At 35.9% G+C, this 23828-nt stretch overlaps 1 protein-coding gene across 3 annotated transcripts in view; it reads right to left on the reverse strand.

Annotated features, from left to right (window-relative positions):
- Positions 1 to 23828, reverse strand: part of CBL (Cbl proto-oncogene) — a 90542-nt gene that overhangs the window by 29479 nt on the left and 37235 nt on the right. For 2 of the 3 annotated variants that reach the window (XM_059930214.1, XM_059930215.1), the window contains exons 3-7: positions 5444 to 5590; positions 3464 to 3620; positions 2510 to 2631; positions 2035 to 2172; positions 286 to 373 (exon numbers count right to left, since the gene is read on the reverse strand). In XM_059930214.1, coding sequence (XP_059786197.1) covers positions 286 to 373; positions 2035 to 2172; positions 2510 to 2631; positions 3464 to 3620; positions 5444 to 5590 — 652 coding nt within the window. The remainder of the gene's footprint in view (positions 1 to 285; positions 374 to 2034; positions 2173 to 2509; positions 2632 to 3463; positions 3621 to 5443; positions 5591 to 23828) is intronic. The other variant, XM_059930216.1, reaches the window with a different exon arrangement.

The raw sequence follows: 23828 nt of genomic DNA on the forward strand, positions 1-23828 counted from the left end.
ACTCTGCAACCAAGAGAAGCCACTGCAATGAGAAGCCCGCGCACAGCAACGAAGAGTAGCCCCCACTCGCTGCAACGAAGACCCAATGCAGCCAAAAAAAATTAAAATAAATAAATTTATTTAAAAAAAGGAAAAGAAACCACACACACTTAAATTCACTAATCTAGCCAATGGTTTAAAATTTAAGTGTTCCAATCACTTAATATAATTCTACTGTCAGTTCTGCAAAGTAATATACAAAAGCTTGGCTCTAGTAATATGGTTATAATTTAAAACAAAGTTCACCTGGGTCACTTTGATGTGGTCTTGGGGAGTTGGTTCACATAAGCCTGTCAGGTCTGGATTCTGATTCCGTCCATCAGGGAACAAATAGCTATAAAAAGAGTAACCAATCTTGGGGTTCTATTGAAGCCAATTTATCACTGCTTACTAATATAGACAAATGTTAATCTAGGAATTCTCTCATTCTAAAAGGGCAATTTTGCATAAGTGCAAAGATAAATTTTACTAGTACTTCAAAAAAATTAAATAACACAGATCAGTTCCAAGAAGATACTCTCCAAACACTGATATTCTTTCTCCAGGGCACAATGCCACAGGCTCTATTTTAATCAAGGGATTGACAAACTTTTTTGTAGAGGACCAGAGAGTAAATATTTCAGGCTGTGCAAGCCGCATTAAGTCTATGTCACATATTCTTCTTTGGTTGTTTTTTTAACAACACCTTAAAAAGGAAAAACTATCTTAGATGCAGGCTGTACCAAAACACCGAGTCTGTGGGCCGCAGTTTACTAACTCCTATTTTAATCTGTGGATGGCCACAAAGTGTAAATTCTTAATTTAAACGACATTTGCTTTGACCAAAGACCTGAAATACCTTTGTTTACAGATTTAACACTGAGAGACACTAATTTAACCACTGGACCACCAGAGAAGTCTGTTAATTTAAAAGAAATGTAACAAGAAGCAAATTAAGCCACCAAGATCAACTACCAGGAAGCTTCTAGCATCAAACTGCTCTGACATTTGGGGAAGTACCCCTTTCAGCTCCAATGTTACTGTAGAAGATGATGCATAATGGAAAATGGATTTTCCTAATCACTTTAAAACACAAGTAGTTTTCTGATACCTGGTCAACTGTTAGTATTTTTAGTGCTTACCAACTGATAATCAATTTGAATTCCAAAAGGAATAGCAATTCTGGAATAAATAAGAACTTAGTCATAAATATTAGCAGAGGTTACAAAAGCCCATAGCCTGAAGAAATGCTGCTGAATCAAAACGAAGTTAGGATGAAGGCAGATGAAGGCCATTGAGCCTGCTGCCATCAGGAACATCTAATCATTCTAATGTTGGCTAGTCAAATAACAGGTAACGTTTTCTGCTAATTGGTATATTTTAAAATCTAGTATAGATTTGAAAATAAATTAACATTTAGAAAAAAAGAAAGATAAAATTTACTCAGGGTAACAAGTGAAGTAGTAGAGAAAAATAATTTCACTCAAGGAATCCTTTCAAAATAAAAACAAAAGTCCTACTGGGGGCTTCCCTGGCGCAGTGGTTGAGAGTCTGCCTGCCGGTGCAGGGGACGCGGGTTCGAGCCCTGGTCTGGGAGGATCCCGCGTGCCGCGGAGCGGCTGGGCCCGTGAGCCACAATTGCTGAGCCTGCGCGTCTGGAGCCTGTGCTCCGCAACAAGAGAGGCCGCGATGGTGGGAGGCCCGCGCACCACGATGAGGAGTGGCCCCCACTTGCCACGACTGGAGAAAGCCCTCGCACAGAGACGAAGACCCAACACAGCTATAAATAAATAAAATAAACAAACCCAAAGTTTAAAAAAAAAAAAAAAAGTAAGCTGAAATATTAAAAAAAAAAAAAAAAGTCCTACTGAAGCTGAAAATCCAAACAATATAACCTGTCAATATGTGTACTGAATCTTTATCTGTAGAAGAAACCTGGAATAAAGTCATTAATGATGCAGTTTTACAGCCCCTAAGTTCCTAGACTCTAGCAGATGGAAAACAGTATGTACTCACAAGCCTTCCCTGAAGCCATCAATCAGCGCTTGGAAGAGAGGTTTATTGTGAGGGATTGTCTGGAGAATGTTCCCATCAGCAGTGACATACCCAATAGCCCACTGACCCAGACGAGTACAGCTCAGCCGGAAAATGTAACTGAGAACAGAGAGAAACAAAATCTTTAATATACACGCTTGCATTAGGGTGGAAAGACAAGACAGAGACAAAAATCAAAAGGACCATCAATAATAGATTCTTCAGTGGCTTCAGACCAAAAGCAAAAGACATATAAGCTCAATTCTTAAGTGGCTTGAAAGCATTTATCAAATCATAGTATCTGAATAAGTCAATTCCTCTGATAGACAGACATCAATCCTGACGCAGAAATGTGGTCACTGGGGAACTAGTAAAAGATCATATTTCCTCTATTTCAGCAAAGGTCACAGGAGAATAAAGTTCAAGTGAATAAACCTCTTTGCTTCATTGCACTGACCTGCCAGGTTTGTGAATGAATTTCTGGAGCCGAGCTTTCACTTCATCATATGTCAGGAAAGCCATGTAACCAGGATGAGTTACAGCAAGACTGTTCCAGTTCCTGAGCAAAGAAGACCAGGGCTAAGGAAACAAGAGATCAATCAGACCATTTGGCTCAAGACATACAACCAGCCTCAGAGCAATGAAGAACAAAAGGAAAAACAACCTGAATTCTCAATTATAAATTCTCCATTTAGTGTCACATATTTTCAATCATGTTGTTACTTTAAGGGAAGACAAACATGTTTGGGAAATAAGAACTCTGAAAAGCTAAGAAGAAAATTACACATGCTTATAGGGAGAAACTTAACTGTACAAAATGAAATTCAGAAAATTTCCAAGCAGCTCTAACCAACAGTAGTGAGGCTAAACAACAAACAAAAACAGAGAAACAGGGCAAGGCCTAGATGTGCAAGTAAGAAGTTTCAAATAAAGGTTTATGCAAGGTGGCAATATCCACCCATTGTTTTTAGAAAAAGAAAGAAATGAGTTCTTTGTGAAGCATCAATACATCTCAGTATTAACAATCAAGAATTTCAATAGCATAGGAGAAAAAGCTAGAAACATACATAAATGTTCAATAACAGAACTCATTAAATATATTATACCCATCTTTAGGATGTTCTACAACCATTAAAATGATGCAAAGAAGAATATTTAATAATAGAGAAAGATTATACATGTGAGGGGAATAAAGCAGATTATATAGTTATTCTTTTTACAAAAAAAAATATGTATATATAAAATACAAAGTAGTTTTAAACTTTTTTTTTTTTTTGGATATAGTTTCTAGAATGAATAAAAATATTTTCAAAATAGGCAAAAATCCCAAATGTCCAAATGTTATTTTTTAAAAAGGTTTCTCTTCAGAAAAATAGCAATAACTAGTTTAGCCAACATTTTAGTATCCTACCTGAAAGAGTCGTGTAAAGATGTCAAATTCAAACACTGAAATATAATCATTGCAGGTCAGATCAATAGTGGATTTCAGAGCCATGGCCTCCAGCCCAGAACTGATGGGATGTACTTCATGAAGGGCCTGTCTGAAGCTCTTCCAAGGTACTATTGTCCTAGAATGGGAGTGGGGGGTAGGAGAGAAGGCACAGAGTGAGATAACAGATAATTTCAGGCATTGCTACATTCAAGGAAAAGAGAGCCACATTAAGCTCTCAATATCAATTTCAATTTTCTTAAAGAAGCTCAACTATATTTTACATTGAGAACAGAAAGGGCATAAATGATACATTTCTTAACTTTCTAATGAATAAATTAATAATAGAGACATCTTTTTCTACTTTTCTTTGGCAGAATGCCACAAGTTCATTCCCTTTCTCATCTTTCTTCAGACATTTGTTCTATTAGAGAAGCATTGGAAAGAGAGATAAGATTATCCTTTTGTATAACAGATGTAACCTGTGTCCAGATCTTTACTAACTGAAAGCTTGTGTTTAACTTCTTAAAAGCACATAAAACACTCTGTGTTCTTTTGAGGAACCCACACTATCAAGGACTTCACTAGAGGAATATAGGCTTAAGGTACAGGAAGAACAGAGTTCTGATAGAGATGAAGAAGAAATTATTTAACATAAGAATGATTAAACCCCAGATATGGCTAGCAAAAGATATTGTGGGATTTCTATTTCTCAAGATCTTAAAAAATAAAATAAAATCTCATTGCCTTTGAAAAGTTTAGGTATTCACCTGCCTGAAAGTAAGAGAACAAGTGGCGTTTCAAGCTCTTTTCTAATGTAGCTAGTTATTAAGTTAAAGGAAAAAGTTAAACTCATTCCCATTCTCTTCAACTAAGTTTTTAAAAATCATTAATTATTCTATATTTAATGTTTAAACATGATTTTTTAAAATAAATCAAGCGTTTAACAAACGTCAAATCAATATGTAGTATATACCTGAAACTAACTTAATAGTGTGCGTCAACTATATTTCAATTAAAAAGAAAGCAAGAGAGCATTTAAAGGGAGATTTACAATAGGATCTGTATATTCAACTGAAAAATTTTATTGTTTTCTACCTTTTCAGTTCTTTGAACCAAAATTTCAGAGGCTATTCAAGAATATTTATATTAATACTTAGAAACATAAACTTGTCTCATAAAACTGTCTATATAATGTAAGACTTCTGAATATCAAAAAGACGATATAACAAAGTGGAAAGACAAGCTGTAGACTAGGAGAAAATATCTCTAATGTAAGTGACTAACAAAGAGTTAGTATCTTACAAGAGGAAAAAGACAAACAACTCAATAGGAAAATGGACAAGTCAGGAATAGGAATAGGAAGGTCAGAATAAGAATCTTGATTGGTGACAAATGTGAAAAGGTGCTCAAGCTCCCTTGTCATTTAGGAATATAACGCAAAATATGATACCAATTCATATCATCAGTGTTAGTCAAATTGCAGAGCTACTGGAACATGTGTACACTACTTATAGGAATATAAACTGGTACAACCACTGTGGAAAGCAATTAGGCAATATTTGGCAAAGCAGAAGATGTGAAACCCCCTGACTCAGCAATTCCACTTCTAGGTATGTAACTATTGAGAAACTCTTGCATATGAAGACAAATACAATTTTGCTTTCTGCAGCACTGTTTTGCAATAGCAAATAGTTTGAAATGTAAATGTCCATTAACAGCATAATGGATGAGCAAAGAAAGAGAAGAGCATTCAATCAAAGAGCGTGGGTTTCAACGGAACTGCAAAGGTTTATTTCTTTTAAAAAAAATAATCAGAGCAAAAAAGGTTGGGAAGTAGGTACACACATATTATTTTTCTGTTTCCCATGTTTTAAATATTCCATCAATAAAAAACTAAACAAAAACCCAAAACACAAGCTTCAGTTCTTCATAGTTCAAATTCATTATTTTGAGTCTTACTTTTCCCCAAAAGCTTTCCTCCAAAATTCTGCAGCATCTGCTTTAGTAATCCGAAATGTGTCTCCCTGAAAGAGTCCACTTGGAAAGATTCCTTTTAGTTCTGCCAGCATGTGGCTGAAGATCAGGGACAGTTTGGTTAGGTTTCGCCTACAAATGATCAGAAGTGCAATGATTAAATGAACACATAAAATTATTTTTATGTTAAATGTGCTGAATTCACTACACCAGGTGTGTAATTATAATGCAAGAAAGACTGCTGCATTCACTAGGTCCACTCCTTTCCCTCTGTTCAATGTTATATGGTAAATAAGAAAAATTAAACAGTAATCTATTTTAAGACTTTTAATCTTAAATTAATCAGACCTAATAACTGAGCATAAACTTACATGAACAAACTTACTTTTTTAGGATGACAGGTAAAGAGGACTCAACAAATAAGTGTAAGAAGTTGTACACTGCTATAACCATTCACTCACAAAAGAAATGTTAGAAAAGCAAAATGTATTATTTCCTGTTTTGCATGAACTAATCTGGATGTTTAAATTACCACAACTCATCTAAATTAAAAATAAAGGCTTCCCTGGTGGCTCAGTGGTTAAGAATCCGCCTGCCAATGCAGGGGTTCGAGCCCTGGTCTGGGAAGATCCCACATGCCGCGGAGCAACTAAGCCCGTGTGCCACAACTACTGAGCCTACATGCCACAACTACTGAAGCCCACGCACCTAGAGCCCGTGCTCTGCAACAAAGAGAAGGCACCGCAATGAGAAGCCCGTGCACCACAACGAAGAGTAGCCCCCGCTCACCGCAACTAGAAAAAGCCCGTGCGCACAGCAGTGAAGACCCAACACAGCCAAAGATAAAATTAATTAATTTTTTAAAAAGTCAATTTTTGTCATACAAGTGGACTATGAAATTTCAAGTCAATTCATGATCAATTTTATTGCCTAAAAATTCTCTTTAATACAGATAGATTTTTCTCTTTTAATGCTATACTGGAGGGTCACCACTAGTCCCATCTTTGTCTTTCCTGGATAAAATGCTGCACTAAGTCTCTATAGCCCTAACTTTTCTGCAAAACACTGCTGAAATCTTTCTAATCAGCTTTTCAACAAATCAGCTTCAGCTTTTTGATATTTGTCTTCCTGCACTTGTATCAAGTTATATTCTTTCTAGTTTCCTATTTCTGAAAGCACCTACAAAAGTGATAAAATTAATATTCTTTGAAGACAGCCTAAAATAATTCATATGCTAAATAGCTCAAGTAAGATAAAAAATACAAGCACTTATCCAATCCCTAAACTCCATTAACTGTTTTCCTCCTGGTACTTTGAGAGCCTTCAATTATTGCTGGTTAGGACTTTTACTATTTTACCAAAGAGGAAACAAAAATAGAAACTATCGAGAATATATCACAGATAACATGATAGAAAATCTGCAAAGCACAAATTAGTCCCAATGACTTCCCAAAGACTTCTGCAGGACACCAGACTGCATTCAATATTTATATAACATTTTGCCAAATGTTAATCCTTAAAGATAAGCAGGAGAGAGTCCATGATTCCCTTAAGATATGCTAAGCTGTTGAGAACCTACTATGTGTAAAGAGCTATGCTAAACAGTATAGCAGAAAAATGTGTATCAGAGAAAATACTGGGTGGGTCAAAAAGTGCCTTCGGTTTTTTAAGTAAAAATAAAAGACACATTTTTCATTTTCACCAAGAACTTTATTGAACAATGTATTCACCCTTTTGTTCCACTACCTTCTGCCATTTTTCAGGCAACTTCATAATTCCATCTTCCCAAAACTTTTTATCTTTTTGGGCAAAGAACTGTTCTAGGTGCCTTTTACAGTCTTTCAGGGAATTGAAATTTTTTCCATTAAGAGAATTTTGTAAAGACCGAAATAAATGGAAATCCGAAGGTGCAATGTCTGGTGAATACGGCGGATGAATCAGAACTTCCCAGCCAAGCTGTAATAGTTTTTGCCTGGTCATCAAAGAAACATGCGGTCTTGCGTTATCCTGATGGAAGATTATGCGCTTTCTGTTGACTAATTCTGGACGCTTTTCGTCGAGTGCCGCTTTCAGTTGGTCTAACTGGGAGCAGTACTTGTTGGAATTAATCGTTTGGTTTTCCAGAAGGAGCTCATAATAGAGGACTCCCTTCCAATCCCACCATATACACATCACCTTCTTTGGATGAAGACCGGCCTTTGGTGTGGTTGGTGGTGGTTCATTTCGCTTGCCCCACAATCTCTTCCGTTCCACACTATTGTACAGTATCCACTTTTCATCGCCCGTCACAATTTTTTAAAAATGGAATGTTTCATTATGTTTCAGTAGAGAATCGCATGCGGAAATATGGTCAAGAAGGTTTTTTTTGCTTAACTTATTTAGAACCCAAACATCAAAGCAATTCACATAACCAAGCTAGTGCAAATGATTTTCAACGCTTGATTTGGATATTTTGAGTATGTCGGCTATCTCCAGCGTGGTATAACGTTGATTGTTCTCAATTATTGTTTCGATTTGATAGCTATCAACTTCAACTGGTCTACCTGACTGTGAAGCATCGTCCAGCAAGAAATCTCCAGCATGAAACTTCACAAACCACTTTTGACATGTTCTATCAGTCACAGCACCTTCTCCATACACTGCACAAATCTTTTTGTGCATTTCAGTTGCATTTTTACCTTTCTTGAAATAATAAAGCATAATATGCTGAAAATATTGCTTTTTTTCTTCCATCTTCAATATTAAAATGACTACACAAAAATTCACCAATTTTGATAAGTCTTTTTTTAAATGCACACTGATATGACAGCTGTCACATACAATCTAACAAAATTGTTTTGAATGAAGTTAAAGACAACCAAGTTCTACTAGAGCCATCTTACAGAAAAAATTCAACAAACCTTTTGGCCCACACAATACATATATCATACTCCCAAGGTTACAACAGAACTCTTTCTGCAAGAAATAGGTTTGAATCTTACTTCTTCCTGAAAATGTCTTTCCTTAGTTTCTCCAATGTCATCCTCTCTTGGTTCTCCTACTTGCTTTTGTTCTTCCTTTGGCTATTCTTTCTATTCTCCTAACATAACTATTTCCCAAGAATTTGCTCTCCATCATTTTCCTTTCTTTCCCCATGTACTCTCTTGACTCTTCCTTTGCAATCTCAAGGCTTCAGAAACTGCTTTGCAAAAGATTCCCAAATCTTAGGCCTTAGTAGCTTTCCAACTGCCTACTGCATTTCTCCATTCAAATGCTAGCAACACATTCAAAATTAAACTAACCTTCCTTGGGGATTGGGGGGGGTGCGGTAATAACAGATTTTGGGAATTTGGGATTAACAGATACACACTACTACATACAAAATAGATAAACAACAAGGACCTACTGTATAGCACAGGAAACTATATTCATTATCTTGTAATAACCTATAATAGAAAAGAATATGAAAAAGAATATATATATACAACTGAATCACTTTGCTATACACCTGAAACACTGTAAATCAACTATACTTCAATTAAAAAAAAGAAAAACAAATTTGTTAATTGGAATTAAATAAATCTTTATGCCTCTAAAAAATAAATAAACTAACCTTCTTTCTCAAACCTGCTCTTTCTTCATGTTCTCTATTTTCTGTATTTAATGACAACACCATCTTACTTCCCACAAGTTCAGAACCTTAGAGTCAGTCATCTTAGCTGCCTCCATTTTCTTTATTCTCCATATCTGACTTGTCAATTTGCTAATCATCTGTTGTCAATCCTACCTTTGAATTTGTATTATTATTCTAATATGCACTCCTTGCTACCTGCGTCTACCTACTCCATAATTCAAACTTCCGTCTTCAGTCTATTCCTATGCACGTTCAATCATACCACATATAACTGCCTTTCAAGGGGGGGGGGTAACAATTTCTACAGTACCAGTGGGACAAAATCCAAACTCAACTTTGATTTTTAGACTTTCCACTAACCTGGGTCTAACCTACCTTTATAACTAATTTCACTAGTATATTCTACTCAAACTGAACATTTTACCTCTTCTTATACATACTACCCTTATTCACTTTTGCACCTCTGAACTACTGCTTATTTGTTCCTTAGTCTGCAAAAGACCCAGCTTAACTGTCATTTCCTAAGAAGCCAGCTAGAAGTAATAAACCTCTAAAATACCCCCAGTATTTTCACTGAAGTTCTGTTATGTCATCTGAATCCATCTTGTACTACAGTTATTTGTGTACATGAGGGCTGAATTCATTTCTGATATATATTTATATCCCTTTGGCATCTGGCATAATTTCTAACCTTTATTATACCTTTAGAAAACATCTGACTGTATACTGTGTGCTAGGCACTAGGGATGGATACAACAATGCAACAAAACAAAATTCCTAGTTTTATAGCATTCACATTCCCATGGCAGAGTATCAGGTAGTAGGAGAAAAAGGCTTTGAAGAAAAACAAAGCAGGGTATGAGAAGAGAGGCATGTAAGATTGCCGTTTTAGAGGGGGTGGTCTCAGGAACCTCTCTTATTGTTGATTTTTAAGCCAATTCTGAAGTGAAGGCAGGAAGCGAGTCTTTGGATGACTGGGCCATGTCAGCATCTTTGACTCTTTAAATAATTTTCCACTGAGAATCTACCAGGTATCCAGTACTATGCTAGATCAGAGATAAAATATACATACCAAAATATAATGGACAAAAAGCTTTTTTAATTTGTGAAGTCAGCCACAAAAAGGTGAAAGTTATTGACCGCAAGGATGTAATGGCACCAGGTGCCTAAGAGCAATTTGAAGTGCTGACTGAAATAGTTACTGAAAATCAATTTAAGACACTTTCATACTCAAGGATGCATCCCCCAAAAAGCCAGCTTACATTTCTTAAAACCACCAGAGATGTGCACTGTAAGCATCACACTTCCTAAAACGAAAAAAAAGAATCTGCAAAAGCCCATGGGTCAGAGTATTCTGTAACTGGTCTGAGTTTAAATTCTGTTTCAATAACATTTTAAGGCCTTAGGCTTATGGCTCAGTGTCTACAGTGTATAGGGCAGAATTTAATCAGCAAAATCTGTCTAAACATGTAAACTAAGAACAATGAGGCATGATGGATATTTGGGCTTATTACAAGTAAGCAATACATTTCAAAATTCTGTCAGCAGTTACTTCAATTCATACAATATGTTCTAACATTTCTCCAAATATCCACAAAGAAACACAACTGTTCTATTTTTTGTAAATGCCCTGAAGACAAAACTTTTCTTTCTTTGAGTAGCAGCAAGTAGGATCAATACAAGCTTTTCTTTAACTCAGTATTTGAAGAAAGTCATTTTTAATATCTTTCACGCTAACCATTTACATCTAAGTAACTGCAAATTCTACTCTATAGCTTCCATCTTTCCCTCCTCTTGTCCTCTCACAACTTCCCCATAATCAAATGCTGATTCAGTATGCAGTGTCAATTTTTAAAAAGGTTCAAGACTGGTGTGAGTTCTTTTCCCCCTACCTCAGGTCCTATTCTAAAAGCCAATGTACCTTTGTACCCCAGGCCTAAAGTAATGGTATACATTTTCTTGTGCATAATTTCAGCTAGTAAGGGACTAAGATTTATATGTCACTAATATTTAAGTATATAAAAATTAAATGCACAATTATAGCTCCTGTTTTAGCTTCAAAAGTAGAAAGATAAATACAACCTGATAGAAACCACAATCACCATTTCTATAGATCAAGCAAGACAGTGTGGGAAAGTAGCCTTTATATGAATATGAGATAAACAGAAAACTCCTCAAATGATGCCAACCAATGTATTTTCTATTACACAAAATACTGAAAAACAAGCTGCCTTGTAACTCTTGGCCACAAAGTACGTTGCAGAGAAAGAGGAAATGGAAAAAAGAACATAGTATGGGGAGATATATTAACCCTCTATATTAAAGTGTATTTATTAATGTTTAAGACAAGTACGGGGCTTCGCTGGTGGAGCAGTGGTTGAGAATCCGCCTGCCAATGCAGGGGACACAGGTTCAAGCCCTGGTCCGGGAAGATCCCACATGCCGTGGAGCAACTAAGCCTGTGCACCACAACTATGCCCGTGCGCCACAACTACTGAGCTTGCGCTCTAGAGCCCGCAAGCCACAACTACTGAGCCCACATGCCACAACTACTGAAGCTCGCATGCCTTAGAGCCCGTGCTCGGCAACAAGAGAAGCCACCGCAATGAGAAGCCTGCACACCCCACGAAGAGCACCCCCTGATCTCTACAATTAGAGAAAGCCTGCGTGCAGCAACGAAGACCAACATAGCCAAAAATAAATAAATAAATAAATAAATTTATTTATTTAAAAAAAGAGAGAGAGGTTGAGATCTTCTAGAAAAAAATTAAATGATGACTTACAAAACAATCAGTCCAATGTATTCATAAAGATATTCTCACTTATGGTACTTTTTCTGAAACTCCATTTTGACAGAGATAAATTCTATAACTGACAAGCATGCTCTGTTTATTCTTTCTACAAAGGAGTACCTGAAAATATATATAACAGTCAAGACAACTAGAAATCTAAAATGTATTTCCTGGTCTCCCATTAATTTATTGTGTCCTGTGAGGTTATTTAACCTCTCTGGGCCTCCATTGATTCCAATGTAATATAAGGAAGCTGGAACCAATTACTCTTAAAGATATCTTTCCATTTATAAAAATGTATAAATTTATGCTATATCACTGATTTGAAACTGGAAAAGAAACCTTAACTTCAGCAGTTTAATTTCATAAGATTGAAGAAGAAAAACATGAGAGAAAGAAAGCTAGCACTTTATCCTTATGTGACAGAGGACTAGAAATTATGTCAAGAAATAATAATTTTTAGAAGTATATTTTATTTCTGCCTGCAAAGAATTTAAATAAACTTATATCTTATGGAATTTAAATGAACAGTTAATTGTATGAACCATATATGGGGATAAATTAAAATACTGTTATCTACTCGTAACATTAGGGATCTGGCTAAACTCCAGAATCTGTAGTGGATTATTTTACTCAAAGAATTTTATCATTTCTGAAGAAATAACATGGAAACATCAAAAATCATCTCAGCTATATGAAAATACTATCACATGTGAAAATGGTTCAAAGACTCAGAAGTCGTTTTGATTTTTAAAAAGAGAAGAAAGTGGAGCTTTCCTTTTGAAAACAATAATTTAGTTAATATGTATACAATTATTATAAAATTCTTACAATTTCTGTTTGACTTTTATAATAAAAAAATTTTATAATAAAACATTGGGGGAAAACCCCAATAATCTATTTTAATAATATCTGTAGACCCAACGATCCTGTACTTCCCAGTGGGTAAATTTCAGAATGATTAACACAATACAATGATTGACAAACAAACTGCACAACATCATACAATACCATTTTGGAGCTGTAAAATATTTCCCAAATGAGGTCACAATATAACTCACTCTTTGCCATTCAGCCATGGTGTGGGCTGTAAAACCTACATAGATGATGATAAATAATTATACTGCTCAATAGTGAAGTGAACAATACTTTTAAGTATTTCATTTACTGGTACTATTTCAGTGATAACTGAGCTGCTTTTTCTATTCATTAAACTCCAAAACCTTATATGCAAACACTAGTGTCATCCAAAGAATGATGAGTGAGAACCTACTGAGATGACATTTATAACTCAATAGCAGCATCCTCTGCTCACAGTAATCAGCTTTAAAAATAGATACAACGGAACTTCTTTTAACAAAGCTTCACAGGAAGTCAATGAAGTACTGTTTAACTCTTATCTGCTTAAGCTGCTAAAAAAAAGGGGGGTGGGGCGAGGCAAAAAGCATCACCTATTCAAAAAAATTCTAAGCCAATATATCTAAAAATATCAATGGCCTTTTTCACTAAACATATTAAGTATATTTGATAATATACTAATGGTCCTGCTTCTGAGACCCCCAAGTTACATGGTAACAGATTACAACATTATCATTCAGAGCATTTTGAGCTGTTTCATAGAATTTTAAACCTAAAGAAACACTAATCTAATTCACCAGGTAAAAGGGAAGGCAGCAGCCCACATGAGAATCTCCAACATGCCCCTCGTTCTTCTATCAGATTAATCTTAAAACACAGACTCAACCTCCTTAATCCTTCTACACCAAAATCCTCAATGACTTCCCAATAACCACTAAAAAAGTTCAAGTTGCTATGCTTGTAAGTCAAAGCACTCACAATATGGTCCTGATTCACCTTTCTAGACATATACTATTAAATATTTCCCAAAACATTCTATACTTTCCAGGCCCCAGGCCTTCAGTGATGGTGTTACATCAGTAATATATGTCCTCTCCTTCTCTAATAGTTAACATTAAGAGCCTACTGTGTATCAGATACTTTGTTAAGCTACATGTATACCTCATTTAATTCTCATAATAATGCTTTGAAATAGAAATTACTAATCCTATTTTACAAGGAGAAACAAAGACTTAGTGACATCAAATAACCTGCCCAAGGTCACAGAGCAAATAAGTGGCAGAGCAGGTCTGTGACTCAAGAGCCCAGGCTTTCTGGTATGATACGTATTTCCTTTCCAATGACTATGGTTACTTAAGTCCTGCCCATTCAAAATTCATTTTAAATGCTATCTTCTTGGTGTGGATACTGGGGAGGGCGGGGGGGGGCGGGGGGGCGGGGAAGGATTCCCAGTCTTCATTCAATGTCTACTTTCAAACTGAGACACCCCATACCCACATGCCCCACAGCATCTTGCTCACACTCTGTACTGGCTTCATCATGTTCTACTTTGTATCAGTTGTCCTATTCCCCAGCTGGATGACAACTCCTTAAGGGCAGGGACAGTGAAGGTGCCTTACACACTCTATGCCCTGCAGTGGTGAGCACACTGCCTTGCACTTAAGAGACATTCAATACGTTTATAGACTTAAAAAATATTACTTATTTTTTAAATAAACTTTTTATTTTGGAATTTTAGATTTACAGAAAAGTTGCAAAGATAGTACAAAGCATTCCCATATACCCCTCATTCAGCTCTGGTTTCCCTTAATATTACTGTTGTACATTTGCCAAAACTAAGAAACCAACATCAGTACAGTGCTATTAACTACACCCTAGACCTTATTCAGGTTTCACCAGTTTTTTCCATTAATGTCCTTAACTATCCTGGGATCCAATCTAGGATACTACATTATATTTATTCGTCACATCTCCTTAGTCTCCCCTGGTCTGTAATAGCTTCTTAGTCTTTCCTTGTTTTTCATGACCTTAATAGTTTTGAGGAGTACTGGGGTTAGGTATTTTGTAGAACGTGTCTCAATATGTAAAGCCGATGTTTTTCTCATGCTCTGACTGGGGTTATGAGTTTATGGACACAATATCACAGAAGTGAAGTGCCTATCTCAACACATCATATTGGAGGGTACATGAAGTCCACATGACATCACTGGTGATGTTAACCTTGACCACCTGGTTAAGGCAGTGAGTATTTGCCATGCTTCTCCACTGTAGTCACTACTGGAAAAGATTTATTTTTTCACAGATACATTCCTTCTTTCCTAACTCATGTAAAACAGATCACTTACACCCAAGTTAGTATTTTTAAATGATTAATGTGATACATTCTCATTAAAGCACACACCATAGAGACATAATATTTATAAGTTAATACCTTTGGTTTTAGTGTGGTTGAAAAAAAAGAAAAATAGCTTAAAACTCATTGTGAACATTCAGCAAATGTTCACTAAGTTACATTAACTTACGGTACTCTCATCATTATTTCCTAAAGAGTTCAAGAATATAATCAGACTTCTCTATATTTCAAAACAACCTCTGAATTTACTCAACCCAAGTTCTGAAAGACAGCTATGTAAGTTACATACACTGGAACATCTGTCTGGAGCTAAAAGCCTATTAGCCCTGAGAACTGATTACTATTTCTCTATACCAGTTCCTTAAAGAACATACAAACACATCAGTAACATAATACAGAAATCTCCAAAACTTCTCATACCCTCCCCCCAACAAATGACAAAAACCACCAAGTACTTTTCAGAAGTTTTATCCTGTGAACTTAAAAAATAAACTTAAAAGTATATAGATACATAGACAGACAAAGCAAATTATATACCGAGCAAGAGACAGCTCTAATACAATCTAATCAAGTATATAGAAAGTATATCTAATTATCATTAATTATTTAATTCCTGAGTATATGACATATCAGACATCCATTTCCATTTAAATATATTGTTTCTCTGAACAAACACAGAGTAGCTACTAAACTTTGCTATTCTCAAAACTTGGGAAAAATAATGAAATTTTCTATATCTATCTGTATCTCCTCTGTTTGGAGGCATCAATACCAGAAAAATCTTCATCACTGCCGTTTTCTTCAATATATTTTCCATGAAAAATAATCCTCCTCAAGTTCAAGATTCTATGTCTCTGTACAACTCTGATATTAGCATTTTACTTATTTAGTTAGTAGTATTTAGTATTTAATTAGTAGTATTTTTATCAAATTCAACATACTTTTATTAAAAAGCTATAAATAAAGACAATGTCAGATAACACAGGAAAGAAGGTGTTCCTGGCCCTGACTAGTTATCAAAGCAGACTCACATTTAGGCAGACTTTGGTGAGTGCAAGAGTAAAGTATCAATAAAAACGAAGAGTCACAAGAGCATGGGTAGGAGAACCACTAATTAAAACTAGTGTAATTCAGGAGGCTTCTTGGATTTTAAAGAGTAGATGGGATTTCAACAGACAATATGGAAGGGAAAGGGATTCTAAGCCAAGGGAATGACCAAAGCAAAGGCTCAGTAGAAGAAAGTTCAGGGACTCGAAAATAAACGGACATGGCTACAATGCAGAATCATGGTAGCATAGGATAAAACTGAATAACACAGGCAGGACTCAAAATGTACAGATTTAACTACCGGGGTGAGAGATATTACAAACGCAGCAGGAAGTCATTAAGGGTTTGGAACTGGGGAGTGACATCGAATCTGTTTCGAGGCCATAAATGACGGCAAGCAGTATGAAAGATGAAACAGTGAGGAAACGACAAAAGCAGCAAGCTCAATTAGGATGGCACTGCAGTAGAAAGGTAATGGGAGCCCAAACACGGGCAGTAAAATAAGACAGATTTGAGAGATACTGCAGAAGTAAAACCAAGAAGATGAGATGACTGAGTAGGAGGAGATGATGAACCTGAAACTGAGCCTGAGCAGCTGAGAGTAGGGTCTTAAAAATATATATATATTAATAAAGCTAATACATTTAAAGGGCTTACTATGTGTCAGGCATTTTATATTTTTTATTATTTAATTAATTTTCATTCACAATCCTTTAAGATTGATTCTGCTATTACCCTCACTTTATAGATTAACAAACCTCAGCTGAAAGGAATTAATCCAAGACTCAATCTCAGTAACTCACACCTGTCACCACTACATAATATTAACTGAGGGAACTCAGAAGAGGAAGTTGGTTTGCTAATGAAGAGGATACATTCAATGTTCAGACATGTCGAGTGTGAGATGTCTGAAAGATATTAATATGGCATGTCTAGCAGGCAACTTGGGAAAGAGGAGCAAGTAGGGAAACAGATTTGTGAAATCATGTATAAAACTGTTGACACAGTTGAGAATGACCTGTCTGTCTGCTAATTCCCTCACACAGGATAATCAAAATGAAATAGAATTTTTATCAAATCAACATGTTGCACACCTTAACCTTAAATAATGCTGTAAGCCAATTATATCTCAATAAAATTTTAAAAATTAAAAAGAAGGACTTCCCTGGCGGTCCAGTGGTTAAGATTCCACTCTCCCAATGCAGGGGGCGCACGTTCGATCCCGGGTCAGGGAACTAAGATCCCGCATGCCACGCTGTGTGGCCAAGAAAAAAGAAAATTAAAAAGAAACTGAAGTACAGTTTTGAAAAGATTTGGAATTTCTCCCTTTGGGAGTAGTGGGGTAGGTAATATGATGGAGTCAGAAAAGGACAGGAGTGGCAGGCTTCTCTTATTTAAAACAAAAACAAAACCATGTGAAAAATATTTGGAAACACTGGGCAATCAATGTTCTAAGTGTGCTATATTCACCTTTATAAGAATATCGTGCTAATTTTTTTAGTTGTTCTCACATGAGGCAGAATTAATGCCATCTCTTTGAGACCCAATCTTTGTTTCTCCGTATCTTCTATGCAGATGAAACACACTGAGTTGATGAAAATGCATTGAGTTTCTTAACACTTCTTCATAGATTCTCAAATGTTAGGGCTTCTAACACCTATTCAGCAGTATTTATCATACTTCCCAGCAGGAAAACTTATACGGAACTTAAGCATTAGAGGCACTGTGCAAAAGTAAACAACATTTACTGTGTTTACTAAACTCAGTAAAGTAAAACTCGTGATAAAATTTCAATTATTGTCAAAGGAGCAGAGGTATATTCATGAATGGGGGAAAATAAAGCATAAGAATACATAAAAAATGGAGAAAAATCATAAATATATCTTGACTTGAATACAAGAAATTTAAAAGCTTCATAAGAGTGCCAAATTAAACCTCTCATGACAAATTGGTAAAAATCTTCAGAATGCACAAACTTTAAATCTAACAAAATTAGAGACATAACTAAAAATGTAAAAGGTAATTTAATAACAGAATACAATGAACTCTATTCCAGTAATTTTCACTAATTTATTTATTTCATAAACATTGAATGCTTACTATATGGCAAGCACCATACTTAAACTTATTTAGGGGAAATGGACTATTCCAAACCCTGAGTAAACCAAAAACCATTAAACAGAGTAGGTATCAAAATCCATTCCCGGGCTTCCCTGGTGGCGCAGTGGTTGAGAATCTGCCTGCCAGTGCAGGGGACACGGGTTCGAGCCCTGGTCTGGGAAGATCCCACATGCCGCGGAGCGACTGGGCCCGTGAGCCACAATTACTGAGCCTGCGCTCCGCAACGGGAGAGGCCGCGACAGTGAGAGGCCCGCGCACCGCGATGAAGAGTGGCCCCCGCTCGCCACAACTAGAGAAAGCCCTCGCACAGAAACGAAGACCCAACACAGCCATACATACATACATACATACATACATAAAAAGAATGTAAGCAGACAAGAATAGCATTAAAAAAAATAAAATAAAATAAAAAATTTTAAAAAAAAATCCATTCCCTACTCTCACACATAGACACAGTCATACACACAGGTGTGTACAAGCATGCATATTAGACCATGATGGTATTACGGAAGAATTTTTGCTATAGGTTCCCCATAAAAGCTAACTCTTATTTCTACAAGCTGTTCAAAAATACAGAAAGAGAACTCATTCATTTTGATTACTTCCATAATCAAAGACCATGAGAAAAAAACTATATGCTAATTTCACTTACCAGAATAGATGGGAAAATCCTAAATGATTATTAAATAGAATCCAGTGAAGCATTATATATCACCCTAGATATCTGCCCCAAAGAAATTAAAATATATGCCCACACAAAGATTTGGACATGAATGTTCCTATTAGCTGTATTTGTAATAGCCAAAAACTGGACACAACTAAAATGTACATCAACAGGTGAACAGATAAACAAATTGTGGTACACCCATATAATAAAACTACTTAGCAAACAGAGGAATAAGCTATTCATATGCAATATATATATATGATTATTTCATAGAGCCAATGACTTTATTTCCACTATAGTTCAGTTACCGCCTTAGTCCAAACCACCATCATCCTACCTGGATTACTGCATTTGACTCCTGACTGGTCAGTCATCTTGTTCTTTCTGGATTGCTTGGCAACGAGCTAAATAGGACCAGGGGCTCCTCCTAACATCTTCCCAAGGGACCTCTGCAGTCTCTAGTTACCAGACAGCTGGTTCTTAGCAACTCCTGTAAATAGGTGGCACCCAAGACCCACACTTTTTACCTCACTTATCACATTGACCCCCATAAAAAGAGAGAGTGCAGGGGTGCATTGGGGTAGGTTGAGTCCCTTTCCTGGAGCCCAGTCTCATGATACAGCCAACTGTGCTCAACTCAAGCACTCCTCTCCACAGGACACCAAGAGAATACGGCGTCTCTATACAGGATCATCCTTCCACCTATGAATTCAAGCCTGATGTTCACGTGGAATGTACTGAGAGCAAGATCTCAAAAGTACTTGCTGAATGAATACTTGCATAAAGAAAACTTCAGTAGCCTCTGAACCATGACATTTCTTTTTTAACAATTATGATAAAATATACATGACATAAAATTTATTACTTCAACTATTTTGAAGTGTATACAACATTTTTCTTAACAATTTGCTCCCTCCCATAATTTTTCAATGAGTATATATCTCTAATTTTTTTTAAAAAAATCAAATACTTTGGTCCTGCTTTTTGTGAACCAGGCATTATTCTAGGTGCTTTCTAACATTAACTTATTCATTATAATACTCACAACAATCCTACGAAAGCACTTTTAATGAGATATCTGAGGCAAAGAGAAGTAACTTGTCTAAGGTCATATACTGAGATAGTAAATGGCAGAGGAGTCCATCTGGCTGATCCAGCTCACACACTTAGCATCTAACGCTACGACTGCTTTAACCTCACTGAGCCATACTACATGTCTACTGACCTGTGTGTGTGCCACTAAGTGAAAGTCACACTGAGAAACTGTGCAATTAGGCAGTACCTTAATCACTCACCTAGTCTATCAAACCTTAATCCAGTGATAAAAAATAAAATAGATAATATTCAGTCATATGCAGGCCTAAAGAGCCCTTCACAAAAGTTCATGTCAAGAGAACTTAGCTCAAGCTCACTGTTAACAGCAATAATGATGAAAGATTTCCTTTCTTAAGTGGCTTTTTTATCATGCTCTTTGAAGTTAGAACAGAAGAATAGAAGAAAAGGGATCACTATAATCTGGTTCAACGTTACAGGGAAAATAAAACACTCAACTAATTATTTTAAATGTAAATAATATAAGAAAAATACTGTAAGAATAAGAATGAAACAAGTTAAGAAATATTAACTCTGAATACTTAAATCATTTAGATATATTTTATTAGACACTAAGCAGGATGAGTGTTTTGCATGGAGGAGTGGGGGGAGGGTTTAAACAAAGAGGAAAGAAAAATGCTAACGAACGTTTTTTATTCCATTTCTTTAACAAATTTAATACATAGGATTTAAGCTTTCCGAAGAAAACATATATTTCAGGTTCAATACACAGTAAGTAAAAGTAAAAAAAATACATTGCCAGGATTCAAGTTCATAATGCTTCTAACATTTTCACACTACTAGGTACCTCTAGCAAGCATTTGCTGCTTTGTATAGTACAGCCTGGCAAAAAAAAAATTCTTGTAGCCAGCTTTTGAGCTTGTTCTTTAAGATGTTCTAATTTAAATGCAGTTGTAGACTTCACAAGTATTATGGTTTTAGAGCAAGTCTTGGTTGGCACTATTAGAGCAACGTGATTAGAAAAGGATTTTGCACATTCTACTTGACATTCACTGCCTACTTCTCTATACTGCTCTGGTTTTATAAAAGTCATCACTGATGCTTTGAGGGGAGGCAAGGGAGAGTACCTTCACATTCTCTCTCTCTCTTTATCTGCATAATCAAGCCTATGCTCTATTAGAAATATTTTGAGTGAAATTCTCTTGCTATGTGAATACCTAATGCTGTAGTAAATCACAGTATTGATATTTTTTGTGTTCAAATGACATGTCTATTAAAATGTTTTAACTTCCCCAAGTTTATGTAGTTAACCATTTCATATACTACTTGAAATATGGCCTCCATGGGATCATTTCTGCAATGTGAAATGAAATACACAATCATCATTCCTTTATATTCAAACAAAGAAAACCAAAGTAGTTGGTAATAAACATGTGGGAGATAAGCTTAAAAAAAAAAAAAAAAAAAAAGGCCCTGGCACTTACTAGCTGTATGTACTTGGGTAACCTATTCTAACTTTCCAAGCCTCGGTTTCCACATTTATAAAGTGTAAAATACATAAAGGCAAAGGCCATGTTCATTTTGTTCAACATAAAAGAGAGTGCCCAATTAATATGTGTGGCGAGGTAGGGAGCGAGTAAAGACTAGACCACATTTGAACTTTTCAGGCATATAGCAAGCACGTAATATTAATGGCATCTGAATTTGCAAAAATCCCGAATTAAATTTTAGACCGAGACTCCTGCTTTCAGCCAAGAGGGAACTGCAGGGACTGGATTTACCCTCCTTGAAAGAACTGAAAAATTGAACAAAACATATGAAATAATGATTTCCAGACAGTAGACATCATGCAGCAGAGGACTGTGATCCCTAAGAGAGGGGAAACAAATGGAAGTGAACTCTATGACTGACTGAACTTACTGCCTGGAGTTTCTAGGCCTCAACACTGGGAGGGGGAACTCAGGCAGAGCCTGATAGTCTCCTGAGTTGAGGAGACAGAATTGTGAGTCTGGGGAAACCATGGCAGTTGGAGTCCTCAGTACAGAATACAAGAGAGGAGAGAGCTGCATAGAGAAAGGAAGCTTAGGAGATCTGTAGCTGAGCACTGATGAACACAGGGAAAGAACCACCTGAAAGGAGTGCAGCAAACACTCCCCAGTTCTCACAAAGGAGAAGGAGTGGGGTGGAAATCTGTAGATGGGTAGAGCACGGGTAGAATCTAGCATGTGGCTAGATTAAAAGCTATTCATATATCCAGAGAAAACTCTAATTTGAGAAGATACATGCACCCTAATGTTCACAGCAGCACTATTCACAATAGCCAAGACATGAAAGCAACCTAAATGTCCATCAACAGATGTATGGATAAAGAAGATAAAGAAGATATGTATACACATACATATACACACATAATGGAATATTACTCAGCCATAAAAAGGAATGAAATAATGCCATTGGCACCAACATGATGGACCTAGAGATTATCATACTAAGTGAAGTAAGACAGAGAAAAACAAATACCATATGATATCACTTATATGTAGAATCTAAAAAAATGATACAAATGAATTTATTTACAAAACAGAAATAGACTCACAGACATACAAAAAAAACTCATGGTTACCAAAGGGGATAAGGGGCAGGGGGAGATAAATTAGAAGTTTGGAATTAACATATACACACTGTTATATATAAAATAAACAACAAGGACCTACTGTATAGCACAGGGAACTGTATTCAATATCTATAATGGAAAAGAATCTGATAGAGAATATATATACACACATACATATAGAGAGAGAATTACTGCTGTACACCTGAAAATAACATGACATTGTATTACAAAATTAACTATACTTCAATTAAAAAAAGGTTAATTAAAAAAAAACAAAAGCTTTTCTGGCCTTGCCTAACAAAGTTTAAAAGGATCAAACTATTCAGCTGTATCCCAGAACACAGCTCAAGAATATTTATAAGAATACAAAGTATCCAGTACCTACCACAGTAAAATTAACAATGTCTAGCATCCAATCAAAAATTAGCAAACATGCAATGAAGCAAGAAAATATGACTTAGTGAGGATAAAAACAAATCAATAGAATTAAATCCATGAGTGACACAGATGACAGAATTAACAGACAAGGATATCAAAAGTTATTATAACTATATTCTATTTATACAAAAAGGTGGAGAAACTCTTGTACATGTTAAGACATGGAAAACATAAAAAAGATCTAAATCCAACTTCTAGAGATGAAAACTAAAATGAAAGGGACTCGCAGCAGATTAACTATTGCAGAAGAAAAGATTAACTGACTCAAAAACACAGTGATAGAAACTCCCCAAAATAAAACACTGGAAAAAAAGTGAGCAGAGCACCAGTGGCCTGTGGGACAATATCAAGTGGCCAAATATATATATAAATGGAGTCCCCTGAAGGAGAGTAGAAGGAAGGGAACAGAAGAATTTTTTTCTGAAGAAATTATAAGATAAAAATTTTCCAAAACTATAAATTTTGGATTAAAATAGTACAAAGAGCAAATTATGACATTGTCATATCTCTTTCCCAAGTCCAAGGAAGACATTTCTATTCCACCCAGGAACCCTTATCCACTGAACCCCTCAAGACAACAATCTAAGCAACTACAACCTATCCACAGCACCAGCAATTATTAAAATCTATTTACCAGCCTTGATATTCTGTTCCCTTGAAATGTACAATGGTTCAAACATAAAAAGGGGTAAGATTAGCCTGCCTTGCGCCAGAGTTATAAAGCAGTATTGGAACAGTATAACAAGTCTACTCTTTAAGAGATTAGAAGGAACTGTACCAAAATGACAGCAGCATTAATCACTTTCAAAAATGG

Source organism: Balaenoptera ricei, chromosome 8 (genome assembly GCF_028023285.1).
Source record: "Balaenoptera ricei isolate mBalRic1 chromosome 8, mBalRic1.hap2, whole genome shotgun sequence".
NCBI classification, from domain to species: Eukaryota; Metazoa; Chordata; class Mammalia; order Artiodactyla; family Balaenopteridae; genus Balaenoptera; species Balaenoptera ricei.